Genomic DNA, 15863 nt, shown 5'->3' with positions numbered 1-15863 from the left:
CCCCTTCCTGCCATTGCACCGCCGCTGGACCACCATTTTTTAAAATTAAGAAACAAGGGTATATGGTTCCGTCTACATTATTTTTGTTTGGAAATTCCGCATCACCACAGAATCGGTTCCCTTTCTAATGACTAATCTCCCACGCAAATGTGAGGAGGATCCTTCTGCATCTTGTATCAAGGAACATCGAGTCTCCCATTTGTTTAATGAGGGCAGTAATGAAATCTTCACTTCCGTATGGAACATTTATGGCTCTTGGCTTTGAATTAGATGTGAGATTAATTTGCACGTCTCGGAAATACTTGTGTAAACACCTTCAGAACGCTTTAATGTCTTCTATGTGCGACTGAATATTTTATTAGCATACTTTCTATTTTATTTATTCTCTATAACCCACCACTATAGAATTTAACCGGCTTCTATTAAATTGCAGAGCTCTCCTGGGCGGTAGATCATTCAGTTTTAACGCATGCGATTTTCATCTTTCTTGTCTTTTCTTCTACAGAATGCATATTTAATGTATATATTCCTAACTGACAACTTAAGCTGGGTTCAGTGTGTTTTATCATGCAAAGTATTTGTGAAACGGCTTTAATGCATTCTTAACTCACTATAAAATGAAATCCCTTACAGACCCACGTGAAACGTATGCATTATATATAAAGGTATATAAACTACCTAGGACTATGTGGGCCTATTAATTATTGAGATGGGAAATTTATTTTACAGAAGAGCAGATCATATTCCATGTACCGTGATTATAAAAAGGGACTCTGTCACCGGGTTTTTGCCATGTCGTCTGAAGACAGCATGCTGTAGGTGTTAAAACACAGATTTCAGTGATGCCTCTCTTAACAAGCTCAGTGATTTTGTTCATTTGCAAGGTGCTTATCATTCCTGGACACAGCAGCAGTGCCTGGTAGTCTGACTCCGCCCCTTCTGTGATAAGCCGCTCACTGTGTATAGACATTGTATATGCAGAGCCTGGTGTGGGCAGGGTTAGCTTCCTCAGCTCTGCTGCATTGCTAAATCTAAAAGCTCTGCTTGTGTCAGAACAACTACTCCCAGTAAACTAAGGGACACATCTTCGGATTCAGCTTCTCTTTGCCTACATCATTCTGCTGACAGATTCCCTTTAAATGGCATCTATCACCAGGTTTTTGACACCTAATCTGACAGCAGAATAAAGCAGACAGAGTCCCTTAATCCAGAATTGCATCATTTACTGCTGCCATGTATTCCTCCATATTTATAAGTTCTTTATAACCCCACCTTCAACCCTGATTGGCTATTTTCTGCCTATGCACAGTGTACACAGAAAGCTGACAATCAATGGTATGGGTGGGGTTATATAGAGCTTAGCTTTCAGAGAACTGGTAGCATCAGAAAAAAACAGCAATTTTATCAAAACTGCACCAAGAAACCCAGTAAGTGATACATCCCTGGAATCAGGATCTCTGCCCCTATTTCATGCTGCTCTCAGCTGGGGTAAGAAAAACATGATGACAGATTCCTTCTAACTGTATTTTAACTGAACATACATTATTCGTAGAGATGATTAAAAAGATTCACAGGACCCTTGTCCTGCGGCCACATCAGTAGTCTGCGGCTGTTGACCAGAGACCTGAAAACCGCCTCCATCCAGACCGCATTGCCGGTGCCTCTCAGGATTGGTTGGCTCGGCATGTTGCCATCATTGCGGCTTGACAAATGCATGACGTTGTTTCAGGCCTACAGGGATGCTGGCAAGTCAGAGGACGTTTGTAGGGATCTGGTTGGCAGCCACAGACTAGAAACATGTTTGACCACAGTCCTGTGAATCTTTTTGATCACCTCTAATGTTTCTTGAATATAGGTAGTGAAATGAAATAAAATTTATTTTCGGGAACTACCATTAACATTTTATCATTTTCAGATATAGAAAATCCCTTTAGTAATAGACCTTCCCTCCAAATTGACCCCAATCTGTCGCTCTTTAATGTATAACAGCGCCAGACATTGTGCATTCACAACAGTAGCATCCACAATACCCCATAACAGTGGCTGTGACAGGGCCTCCATAGTATTATCATTTACAGAGCTGACAAAACACTGACAGCTTAAAGTGACCCTCAAAAATGTGCCCCTTTTAAAGTGTCAGCCCCAGTGATCCTTTAACAGGAATCTGTCAGCAAGTTTTTTCTATGTAAGAAAGCATCATTATGTAGGGACTGATTCCAGTGATGTGTTACTTTCCAGGCTGCTTGCTATCATTTTGATATCAGTTTTCTTTGCTGATTGTCATGATTAAAAATATCCTAATGCTTGGAGTATGCAACTGTAATGCAGATGTACAATATATATTGAAAAAAACATTGAATGACTGAATTCAGGTTTTTCATGATCTATAAGTGCTTAGATTGCTGAGCCCTGTATAACACTGCCCACACCGCTGATTGGCAGCTTTCTGTGTACACTGCATAGGCAGAAAGCTGGTAATGAGTTGTGGGATTGTGGTTACCCAGTGCAGTTGACTAGAATGCATGAGACTCCTAGTGCTGCTGATAAAACACTAGTAAGTGAGATATCACTGGAATCAGGGTCTCTGCCCCTATAGCATGCTGTTCTCAGAATACATAGCAAAAACCTTCCCTTTAAAAGTGCCTTCTACAGTTCTTTTCAAAGAATACAGAAAATGCAGAAATAAAATGTTAATCTCTCCCCCTTTTCTTTAAAAAGGGGCTATCACCTTTACAATGTAATTTAAACCTCTTATACAGTCCTATAGGGAACTTGGCTGCTATAAAAATCATTGCTGCAGTATAGATTTTTCTTCTTTAGAGCAGGTGCAGATGATCATATTTTTTGTGATCTGAGAAAATCGGATCAATTATACTAATTACACTTTGATTAGCGTTTGATCAGAGTGTCATCATAGTGTGATTCAATTTTTTGGGTTGTGGAGAAGATGGAGAAAATGTTTATTGGCTATTCTGCTATCTATCTCTGTATGAAATATAAAGAAAGATAGAATACATAGATATATATATATGTATTCTATGTGTATATATCTACTCTATCTTTTATATTCTTAACATGTCAGTGTGATTTTACTGTACGCCGGACATGAATTACCGGCTTTTCAAAGGACACCGGTGCGTAAAAATCGGACAGCACTCGCATGGTGCAAGTGCTGTGCGATTTTTTTTTTTCTCGCACCCATTTACTTACATTGGTGAGTCTTATCCGAGAATCACAGCAAATTGCAGCATGTTGTGATTTCTTTCTCAGTCCGATTTCGGCTGAGAAAAAACTCGCAAATGAGATGTCACCTATTGAATAACATTGGTGCGAGTGCAATCCAATTTTTTATCAGATTGCACTCGTCCGTTTTTCTCGCAAGTGAGTATGAGTCCAAAAGAGAAAAACCAGACAAACTGAACATTTTGCAGTGGTCTCTTAATTTTTGCCAGAGCTGTATTTGCGCATATATAAATAACTTTATAGAGGTCTTTATAGTCAGGAGAAAAGGCCTCTTCTGTAAGAGACACTTCAAAAACTGCTCCAAGTGGGTGAGTGATTACTAAAGTACTGGAACAACATTGCTATTTTATGGATTTATGCATAGAAAGTGTTAATTCCTCACCAATCTTTAAACCGATGCCTCTACCTTGTGCCAGTCATTACACTGGCTACCCATCCACTCCAGAATCCAGTACAAAATTATTACCTTCATCCACAAAGCACTCCATGGCTCAGCACCACCGTACATCTCCTCTCTGGTCTCAGTCTACCACCCTACCCGTGCCCTCCGCTCCGCTAATGACCTCAGGTTAGCATCCTCAATAATCAGAACCTCCCACTCCCGTCTCCAAGACTTTACACGTGCTGCGCCAATTCTTTGGAATGCACTATCCAGGTTAATACAATGAATCCCCAATCCCCACAGTTTTAAGCGTGCCCTGAAAACGCATTTGTCCAGATTGGCCTACCGCCTCAACGCATTAACCTAACTATCCCTGTGTGGCCCATTCAGAAAACTTCAACCATAATCAGGTTCCTCTCATCATGTTCTCATACACTTCATACAGTTAATAGCCCTCTGTGTCTGTACTGTTACATACTTAGGCAGTTAACTGGTTCATGCAGCTTTACATGAACACCCGAGCCTTACACTATGGCTGGTCCCAATAACTAAAGCAATTGTTACCATCCACCTCTCGTGTCTCCCCTTTTCCTCATAGTTTGTAAGCTTGCGAGCAGGGCCCTCATTCCTACTGGTATCTGTTTTGATCTGTGTTTATTGCTATAATGTAATGTCTATTGTCTGTACAAGTCCCCTCTATAATGTAAAGCACTGCGGAATATCTTGGCGCTATATAAATAATATTATAGTTAAAATTATTATTAATTGTGTATATTTTGCTTGCAAATGACTGTTAAGTGTACCTGCGTATACTCTTAGTCGGTGTTATTGAAAGTAACTGCCGTCATCGGATCTGTTAGTTTTACTCTGTTTACCTGCTATCCTTTCCTTTATTTTTTTAGTGAATATTTAGATTATCTAATCTTTGTTCATGTCTGCTGATTGCTGCTATACCCCTCATCCACGTTACACCCATAATCACACCGAGGCAGTATTCCCACCTTACCGCATTGGGTATTCTTGTATCAGGCATTCCTATCACACTATCCAGTCTCTAGAAACCATCTAACTGCCAGCATCATCCTCCCTTCAGCTTACTATATTTATCTCTCCGACCCCCCAGGCCGGTATATGAGCATCCGAATCTGATGTTCTGTGAGGGACTGCACACAAAAGTCACCATCTGGAGACCTGTTTGTTAGACCTGGTGCCAATGCACCAAGCTGGCACACTGCTGCGAGCCACACATCATAGAGCCGCAAGCCCCAGGTTGGGGACCCCTGCCTTAGATTGACAGCAGCTGAATTGAATCCCCATGTCTGCATGTCTGCAAGGCGCTCTCACCCTTCTCTCCTTCTTGTTGCACCCAGGATCATGCAGTAGTAAGCGGCTACTGTTTGATCCTGTATGAAGCGAGCGGGTGCTGGAGACAGGGATGAGAGCATTTTTGGGGGTGACAGACTCACTTTAAACTGATTTTGTCTACTATTAAAACTGAGAAATAGCTAAAAAAAAATCTTTATGGCTTTAAGACAACTGTCTGCAGCAGGAGCCTCCCCCCACTGCCATTTCTGCAGGAAAATACCCTTTATTGATGGAATGGGACTTCAGCCAGTCTCCAGCAAAGAGATACCTGATTAGCAGGAGATTAAACCCTGTTTTCTTTAAGCGTTTGGGTACGTTCCCACAATCCGGAACTAGCAGCGTTTTGGACACAGCGTATGTTCGCTGCGTCCAAAGCGCTGCCTTCCATTGATCGCAGGTAAATCCGCATGTGTTCACCAACATTACGGCATTCAATACATTCTATTGATTAAATTTCTGTTGGGAGACTAGCATCTTCATAATAGAAATTGTTATGCTGCGGTCTTGAAAGACGTGCCGCATGTCCGTCTCTGCGGGCGAACCACAGGCTCATATGCACTCATAGTGGACATGGATTCTATGCTGTAACGTCTGGCCGCTGAGGGTTTGACGCTGCATAAATACACAGGGTCAAACCCGCAGCAATTCCTGAACGTGGGAACATAACCTTAGAGGCGCAGGCTGCCATTATTGGAAACATACAATGTAGGGTAAATAAAGTGAGAGCGCTGCTACATCTGTCACATACAACTAAATGTGGAAAGTACGGTGCGTTCACCAAGATTGATTTCTGCCACAATAACTGGGAATTTCCAACAATCTTTATGCTTTTTTTTAATGATATCATCATGAATGAAAGAGGCTGTCACCTTTTGTACTATGTCAGTCCCACAATATGCAGTAATGTCCCATGGTAATGCTGCAGCAAGCCCTGCGTATGTGAGGACATGCCGGGACTTGTAATTTTGCAACAACAGAAGAGGTGCAGGTTGTAGACCATTGTCCTAGACATTAGCAGCACTGAGAATGGAAAAGTTATAATGTACAATATTAAGACGTATTTATAGCAACTACACGTTGCTCTTTGAAAACACCAAAAATCACAAGACTGCAAAATTCCCCAAACATATCTGGGAATTTCCATCCAGTTTATTGTCTCTGGATTATACAAGTTCATAGACAAGATTTCCACCCTATGATAAATCACCTGTATGTGAAGCAGTGCTAAATGTCTAGTACATAAAATATCTCTAAAAAAATGTGTCCGGTATTGCAGCTCAACCTCATTGATGTCTGGTGCAATAACACATATAACCTGTGGACTAGAGAGGCGCTGTTTGGCTAAGATCAGACTCTGTAGTGTCATTTCATATAAACGAAGACTTGAGATAACAGATAACATTTGTTTTCTGCTATGTTTTTATCCACAATATGATCAAGTGTTACCGGGGAAGCCTAGAATGTGATCTATGTATCTTGGATTTTTTTTCAAAGTTTTGCATTCTTTTGGATTTCGGGTGTTCTTTTTACTTCAGAAATAAATTTTAGACTTGATTCAAGGGTTTTTTTTAAGTCACTGTTCCTTTTTTTTTTTATCTTGTAGTAGTCATCAAAATTGCGCACATAGTTCATTAAATTTGCGCAAGTCCAAAATGGTGGAACATGCCATATAGGGGACACATCTAGCATGTGGAAGAAGGTGCTATGATCAGATGAAACTTTTGGAGCTAAATGCAAAACACTGTGTGTGGCAGAAAACTAAGACTGCACATTACCCTGAAAATGCCATCCCCACCATCATACATGGTGGTGGCAGCATCATGCTGTGGAGATGCTTTTCTTCAGCAGGGTCAGGAAAGCTGCTGAGAGTTATTGTGAAGATGGATGGAGCTAAACACAGGACTATCCTGGAGGAAAAGCTGCTAGAGGCGGCAAAAGATCCGAGAAAGGGGCATAGGTTCACCTTCCAGAAGGACAATGACCCTAAACATACTGCCAGAGCTACAATGGAATGATTTAGGTCAAAGCATATTCATGTGTGTGAATGGCCCACTCACAATCCCATTGAGAATCTGTGGTGAGACTTGAATATTGCTGCCTCCATCCAGGCGAAATGGGAGAATGGGCAAAAATGTCAGCCTCTAGATGTGGAAAGCTGGTAGAGAGATACCTCAAAATACTTGCAGCACTAATTTCAAAAGATGGTCCCTCAAAGTGTTGACTGTTCTTGCCTGAGCAGAAGCAGGATGAAGACACTACTCATAGAAGGGAAGATAAGGTACCCATAACCGTGCTAGTGCAGGGCGCAGGTGCGGGATTACAGCACCGCAACTGCACCTCAGAGGGCAATGTGAGGCGCATAGGAGAGGGGTATTATTGTAAATAAGTCAGGAGGCAGAGATGTCTTCCAGGCACCGCATGCCCCAGAAACTGGAAGAAATCATTAACATAAAACATCAAAAGTACATTTCTCAACATCTACACCGCAGCTATGAGGCATACAGGGAAGACGAGTTTAAACTGTATGCCCATAATAATATCTTAAAAGCATCCCAGGGGTGACAGATTCCCTTTAAGGGAATTGACCAAAAAAGGTCTTAAAGGGTTCCAACGAATTTCTCCAACATTTGTGAGGGTTCTTCAAGGAACCATAGGAGCGCTCTCCAAAAACAATAATCAAACACCCCGTATGACAAATTTTATTCGAAGAAATATGGCTGTTTTCAGCAGTAGGTCCAGTATGTGGTGTATAATGTGCATACAGCATCAAGGGGGAAAACGCCTCCTGTCCTCCTGATCTTACACAAGGAAGTAAAGGACAATCATAAATCCATGGGCAAGAAAACACCATCATAAATTCTTGAACATTTGGAAGATGAAACATAGACATGAATGGGAACGGACTCCACAAAAAGCACCACGTAAGCCAAAGACGCATACATATATTACCCCATACATAGGGTGGAGATTTATGTCCCAGGGAAAATGTAGCAGAGTAAATGTGTAATGGAATAAAATTAAACCAATATCTGGGGACCATGGAGAAATAAGAAATACCTGTAGAAGTATATTTAACAAAGGTAACATTGGGCGGAAAGTGGGGGAGAATAAACTGTATAGACACTGTATAGAAAGGATACCTACTGTAGGTAAGGTTGGTCCAATAGCATTTACTAGGCAGAGTTGTTAGTAAATTGAGTGGCATGGATTAATTATGAGGAGCCATGTTTATCAAAGAGTTAAAAAAAAGTAATAGTGTGAGTAGAAGAAATAATATTCACGTCTATAGGCAGTTAATAAAGGGAAAGACTTACTACATAAATATACCGTAACTCACTTTAAGGAGGATCTGTCACCAGATCAAAAGTAGGCAGATTTTGCTCTTATTTTATTCCTATTACTCTCCTAATTAATACGTTTTTTGTCCTTCTATGATCCACCATACGGTTCCAGAGATATGGGCCTTTTTATTTGGTGCTACTTTTATAGTCTTTAGCAAAGGGGCGTGGCAACAGTATAATTATGCAGAACAGCCTAAAGACACACCCCTCAGATGTCTGTGAGCCATGCCCCTTTAGTAAAAAAACCCCGTAAAATATTTGCATTAAATAAAAGGGGCCATAACTCTGAAACCGTATGGCAGATTTTAAAAAGACAAAAAACATGTTACTTAGGGGAGCAGCACGAATAAAATAGGGGTAAAAAACTGACCTCTTTTGTCCTTGTGACAGATCCTCTTTAAGGCTAGAAGTGGCTTGGACTTTGTCCACTTCCCGATGTAACATGCAAACCATTTTTTTTACAAATCTGTGAATTGTTTTTCTTCACCAAAATAAAAAACAAATCTCTACAATCTTGATATCGCCATAATCATACTAATCTGGAATTTCATCTTACTGGGTCATTTTTATCATACAGTGAATAATGTTTTACAATGTTGGAATTGGGTTTTTTTTTTGCACCATCTCACTGCATTGTTTTATATTTTTTTTTACTCTTTTCGAGGACATTATATGGTAAAATGAAAGCTGCAAGTCAAAGCTGAAGTGTGTCCCGCAAAAAAAGAAGCTTTCATATGTCGTAACTTGGAAAAAGAGGAGAAAAGAAAGAACACGACGGCGGTAAGGGGCTACGCGCTTGAAGGTTCCTAACATGAATTCTTCTCTTTTGTGCAGGTGAGTTACGATGGAGAACTTCACAAGCACCCGCAGTTGGAAGCTGACCTTGCAGCAGTGAGAGAAATCTATGGACCCAGTGCTGTATCTCTCAGGTAAACATAATATAGTATGTGGATGGTTGCCACCATTGGTGGACACCACTACACGTTGACAACCGTTGGCTGCCATGATGCTGGAGCTATACTTTTTTTATTCTAAGAGTTACCTGCTGTTATGGGATAATATGAAAGTTATTCATTCATTTTAAGGCATCACTATTTTACTTAAAGGGATTTCCAGTCAAAAATATCCCCAAAAATATCTTTAAAGGGGTTTTCCACTTTTATCTGCGAATCATTGACCTCAGCAGCTGGTGCCATCCACACCGGGCTTTGTTATTTTACTCGATCCTAGCATTTTGGGTCTACTTTGTTGAAGATGGAAAACTCCTTTAATATCTTCATGGCGTCCTCCAAACATGGACCGTTCAAGTTGGGAGCGAGTATTTGAAGTGGGTACAAAAGCTGAACACACTGCCAGGAGCAGCCTCAAAGGGTTCTTATAGACATATATGATCATCGGTCCCATCTCGGACCGCCATGCACAGACTGGCCATGCTTTCCCTGACCCCGAGAGTTAGCGCCTCATTGAAATATATGAAGCTGTCAAACTCTCTTCTGGAAATACACGGACAGTCCGTGCACTGCGGTCCGAAATGGGACCGATGATCTCGAATGTCTGAAAGAACCCTAACCACCGCAGAAGGCGCTGAGCTCCTCTCGCTGCTGTTAGCCATTTCAAGGCTGCTGTCAATGTGTCACTTGTGCATTTAAAGAGCTAGGACCAGGGGCGTCGTTTCACTTACCCTTCAATCAGCTACAATGCAATTACAGGGTGCCGATGGCTTACTATTGTCAGCCAGGGTCTGTTGAAGACCCTCAGTGTCTGCTATTCTGGTGCTTTGTTTAAACCTATCCTGGGATTGGGCTTCAAAAGAGACCATGATTTTTGCCATATAAAGCAATACTGAATTATTGGTGTATGTGCAATAAGCCATGAGACAAATACAGTTCAAGTTACCTAGGTGGATTAAGAAATAATGTAAAAGGTAGAAAAAAACCACTTAAATTATATTAATATAAAAAAAAACATAAAAATTAAAATTATTACCGTTTTCCCCATGAAAAAAGATATTAAATTTAAAAAAAAATTAAATCTATTTGATATCACTACATGCATAAAAGTCAGATATATAAAGATATAAAATTTATTAGCTTAAAGGATAAACACTGTAAACAGAAAACATTGGAAACTTCAAAAATGAGGGTTTTTTGGGTCCCTTCAGCGCTGCCAAAAACCTGTAATAAAAAGAAAAAAAAAATTGTATAAACGTCAGCTCACCCCTCAAAAAACAAGCTACATCTGCTAAAAAATAAAAAATGTACAGATTCTGAAATATAGTGACACAAACCCCAAAATGTTTCTTACAAATTGCCAATTTTTTTTCACCTCTAAAATTGTTAAAAATAAACTAATTTGGTATGGATATATTTGTACTGACCTGAAAACAAAAAAACAAGATCCAAAAACTAATTGGATAAAATAACAAATTTTGGAATTGCAGTTTTGTTTTTGCATTTTCACTGCACATGGAATTTTTTTCCTGTTTTCCAGTAGAATATATAGTAAAGTTAATGGTGTCTAAAAGTTCAACTTGTCCCGCAAAAAACAAACCATCATGCGGGTTTGTCAACGAAAAATGGCAAAAAAATAAAAAAGCTATGGCTCTTGGAAGATGGGAAGGAAAAAAAAAAACGGAAACACAAAAATGGAAATAGGCTGAGTTTACTAGGACACAAGGGCTCTGGCTGACCTCTTACATTAAGGATATGTGCCAGGAACTGCTGCAGGTTGGACGCTGCGTATTTATGCAGCATCAAACCTGCAGCGACCAGATGTTGCAACATAGTGGATGGGATTTCTTGAAATCCCATGTCCAATATGCATCACAGATTACTGCGGATCTCCCGTGGAGACGAACATGTGGTGCGTCTTTCCAGACTGCAGCATGTCAATTTCACTTGCAGAGATGCTACTCTGCAGCAGAAATTTCACCCATAGAATATATTGGATGCGATGAATCCGTACGGATGCGGATTCACCAACTTACAAGGTGCTGTTGGTTCCGGATCGTGGGCGCCCGGCCTAAGAACTAAGCAAGTCCACTTACAAAATCTGTTTACACTTCGGTGGTGACAGAGAAGGGGGGAGCAGCATAGCTACTCAGTCAAATAGACCCCTTGTATCCTAGTATAAAATATCCTTACCTTCTAATTCTTTACATGGGGTGAGCTGTAATACCAGTCACAGAGTGGCAAAAAGGGGGACACTGTTTCTGGGAGAAAAGATCATCTTTATTGAAAATGCTTCAGTAATCATTTCCTTTTACCCATGTATACCTTTGTTGCAATGTGTACCATGTAACGTTGTGATTATTGTTGAGCAAACAAGATTTTGAGTCCCCCATTACATCAACATTGTGCCGTGACGCAGCAGGTATGAGGTTGTGCTAGTCCTGTTAATCAGAAGTGGCGCTGATTGGTATGGGATGTCGGCGGGTGGGAGAAGGTCCGCAGGGTTCTGGTCCGCCAGGCATGGAGCACGTAGGATCCTGTAAATCCTTCTGCGCTTCCCTAGTTGTGAAATCTGCTGTTATTATTGATACTGCCATCATATAACATCATGTACATTTCTATTTCAGGGAATATGGAGCAATTGATGATGTGGATATTGATTTACATGTAGATGTTAGCTTCCTGGATGTAAGTACGAAGATCTGTAAGAATTTGGGTTTTATGACTGTTATTAGATTTTTATTTATTTATTAATTTTTAAGAGAAGCAATCAGTAAATAAACTAATGAAAAGTTTACTTCCATATATACATGATTTCACATCAGCAATATTCACAATGTATCAAACTGGAAGAGAAACATGTATGTCCAAAAAGTGACACCTCCCACTATAACAAGACATAGCCCCGGATTCACCAAAGGTTTTACGGTAAAATTCTGGCCATAAAAAGCTTTGAAAACTGGTCAAATTTTAGCTCCGTGCGAGGTTGCTCATACATTTTTTTGGCACTTTTGTTGCTTTCACACCATTTTCGCCCACCTATGACAAAGTTGGTGAGATGGAGCGTGGTGACCCTTACTTGTCACATTCATGACGAGCGGCGGTGGTCCTCACAGAACTAATCTTGCTCCTTGACTTCCAGTTCCGCGTTTCTCACAGTTTGATTGCTTTTCCCTTTTTATGACGTTTACCGATCATTTGATATTTTTATAGATTGGATTTTTATGGACGCGACAATTCCAAATGCGTTTATTTTTTTCTTTATTACCAGTGGGAGAAATGAGGTTATTTGAGATTTTTTTTTCTATTTTTAATAGCATTATTTACTTACTTTATTTTCAGACCTCTTATTGACTCGAACCTACGATCACTTTGGCTATAAATGGCAATCCCACAATGCATTATACAATAAAAAATCATGGTGTCTTATGAAAATCAGCCACAGGCTGGTATTCACATGAGTACTGTCATGGTGGGCTGTTCATCCTCACCCTGCAGTCACGTTGATGGGCATGTGGAACGGCGCCCTCAGGTTCGAGATTGACAACTAGTAGCAGCGATCCGAGTTAATATCTATTCGCTGCTGTTAGGGCAGGTGCACCCGACCAGTAATCGCTGCAGGTTGGACGCTGCGTACTTGGGCAGCGTCCAGATGTTACAGCATAGTGGATGGGATTTTTATACAGAGTGCTTTTTACTGCCAAGAGTGAAGGTTTTGGCTGCAAAACAAAACAAAAAAATAACTACAAAATTGCATTGTGTGAACACTCCCCAAGGAGGGTGAATGGGAGACTGGAGGTCAGGAAGCTTATGTAGGTAGAACGTGTACAGCTGCATTCAGTCCATGGTCCTCCTTCCCAAGAAAGGACCATACCGAGCCGGTGGTTTTATGGAAGGAGGCCTCCGATTTTTCCTTTCCGCTTTGTAATACTTTCCTGGTCGCTGGTGTGTAATTGGTAAAACAAAAACAAATGACTCATTTTCCGGCTCACTGAATCTATCAGTGACAGAATTGTTTTCTTCATCGTGCTGTATTTACTTTGTATTTACCAACTTTATGTGCAGTTTAAAGTTTTTTCGGCTTTCCGTTTTCTTTCTAACGACTGTCCCTTAAGGAACCTACTGTATTTTTAAGTGTCCTATAAGGGATCCCGGTCACTAGATGGGCGCCTGCTGTATAAAAGCCTTATTCCAGAGTCACACTACCGTATAACATGGCCGAGTGCTGAGATAAAGCGTCACATAGCCCTCTGCCCAGTGTTATTCTATGGGGCAGATCACATCTGCGATTATTTTCTCATGCCGACTCGGGGGCACCGTTTGACACATCTGAATGGAGCTCTGCATGACGAGACTGATTTATTTCTGCAACAAATCTGCATTGTTTTATTATAGCCTTTAAGATATTGCCTCTTAACTGAAGCCATTAGTCATGATGTTTTTTCTTTTCCATCCGTCAGGAAGAAATTGCTGTAGCATGGGACGTGATCCGCACAGAACCGATTGTAGTCCGCCTGCATTGTTCTCTAACACAGTATTTAAATGGCCCAGGTAAGTGGTTGTATTTGTTATTAAGACTTAGGGTCTGATTCATCAAAGACATTCTGCCAGAATTCTGGTGTAAATCACTTTGAAAAGTCACCACAATGCAGAATTGCGTAAAAATATTGAGATTTTTGCCATTTTCATGCTAGTTTTACCTTTAGCTGAAACTGGGGCATGTCACTATAGCTCGTCTACTTCATGATGAGCTGTGGCGATCCTTATGCCACAGAGCCTACTCCAGTCTGTGACTGGAGTAAGACTTGTGACGAGGTTCACAGAGGTACATGCCAGTCGTTATAGTCTACTGATTTATTAAGAGTGACTTGTGTCCATAGAATAGATAACGCATCTATGTCATATCCCATAGAATTTAAGTCCACAAGGACAGGGTCCTCTCCCCTCTGTACCAGTCTGTCACTGTAAACTTGATGACTATAAACGATATTTGTAACCCTGTATGTAACCCCTTTATCATGTACAGCACCATGGAATTAATGGTGCTATATAAATAAATAATAGTAATAATAATAATAATAATAATAATGTAATCATAGTATATCATGCAACAACAATACAAATATAGCATTAAAGGAGTTTTCCAGGTTTGGGATGAAAGTCTGCAGTTACTCTATGGGACTTATGACTTATGAATCTCTATAGCACATGCTGTCAGGATTCTCCAGTGTCGGTGGCAAAAGCATGTGATTTGCATATTCCTGCCACATTCAGACTAGTTGTAGGCAATCTCTCTCAATACAAGTGAATGGAGCTAAGCTGAGCACGTCTAGTAGGCATGCATGTGACATCTTCTCTGAAAATCATATACTTGTGGTCTCGTGACCGCCCCCTCTCTTCCGTGGCATAAGAGAATCTTAACTGTGTGCAATGCGCGCGCTGTGAGGATTAATTAGTCTGCAGTAGAAATAGACTAACGGTATGTGTCCACGGTCAGGATGGCCGGCGGTATCGCCGGAGCGGCGAAGCCGCTCGGCGCTAAGCCCCGCCCCCTTTCTGGGACGCGATGATGCCGGATGTGTTAACTGTACACATCCGGGATCATTGCACCCTCGCATAGCGCCCTGTGATATTACTTGCAGCGACGCAGCGTCGCCGCAGGTAGCACGGACATGCTGCGATCTGAAAAGACGCGCAGCATGTCCGGAGTCGCTGGCCCGCCGCGTGCGTGTTTCCACGCATAGTGGACACGGGATTTCATAAAATCCCCTCCACTATGCTGGAACATCTGGACGCTGCGTGTTTGACGCTGCAGCTCTGCGCAGCGTCAAACAAGCAGCGTTTACTGACCGTGGACACATACCCTAATAGTTCAGAAAAACTGAACTTTATTTGGTACAGAATCCTATGTTTGCAATTACAGAGGTCGGACGTTTCCTGTAGTTCTTGACCAAGTTTGCACATCCTAGAGTACTAGGAAACCCATACAAGAAGAGGGAAGATGTGAGACCTCCTTCTTCTGTTCCCTTGGTCAGAAACCCGAAACCCACAGTAAATCGCGTTCTTTCTCGACTGATTTCATATAGCACAAAGCAACATTTTTTACTTTACAGTTACAAGTGTCGCACTCGCCACCTCTGTGACTTCCAGTTAGACTTCATTGTAGACCTGAGCGGGATCTACCACCCCACAGACCAACACCCGTGTGACTCTTAGGACAACTCTCTGACTGACGTGTCAGAAAATCCTAAAATCGGGATATAATGGAAAACTAAAACAGTTCTTTATACAGGAAAGAACATGCAGTCTTCTCCCAGCCCAGAATAACCTCATCAAGTTCTTTATCTACGCAATTTCCATTTCCTGCTCCGCAGAAGCCTTTATTCTATATATCGTTATGAAACCTATCATGAACGACATTCTGTACTTCTAATTCTTACTATAGAAATTACTGTATTTATTCCGGATGTAACAGTATACAGTAAACCTTTAACGAGAGTCTTATACTGGTCCCCGGGAATACCAGCTCATTTTCAAGGGGTTACACTGCAGAATAGTAATGGACTCTCATGGTCTAGCAGA

General features: G+C 41.1%; 1 protein-coding gene across 1 annotated transcript in view; it reads left to right on the top strand.

Moving 5' to 3' along the window:
• The window catches only part of PARP8 (poly(ADP-ribose) polymerase family member 8), a 377448-nt gene that overhangs the window by 271676 nt on the left and 89909 nt on the right, over positions 1 to 15863 (top strand). The window contains exons 7-9 of the mRNA XM_077285314.1: positions 9166 to 9260; positions 11909 to 11969; positions 13742 to 13832. Of these exons, the coding sequence (XP_077141429.1) occupies positions 9166 to 9260; positions 11909 to 11969; positions 13742 to 13832 (247 nt within the window). The remainder of the gene's footprint in view (positions 1 to 9165; positions 9261 to 11908; positions 11970 to 13741; positions 13833 to 15863) is intronic.

Source organism: Ranitomeya variabilis, chromosome 1 (assembly GCF_051348905.1).
Source record: "Ranitomeya variabilis isolate aRanVar5 chromosome 1, aRanVar5.hap1, whole genome shotgun sequence".
Taxonomy (NCBI): domain Eukaryota; kingdom Metazoa; phylum Chordata; class Amphibia; order Anura; family Dendrobatidae; genus Ranitomeya; species Ranitomeya variabilis.
Note: the sequence above shows the minus strand (reverse complement) of the source record. Positions and strands in the feature narration are given on the sequence as shown.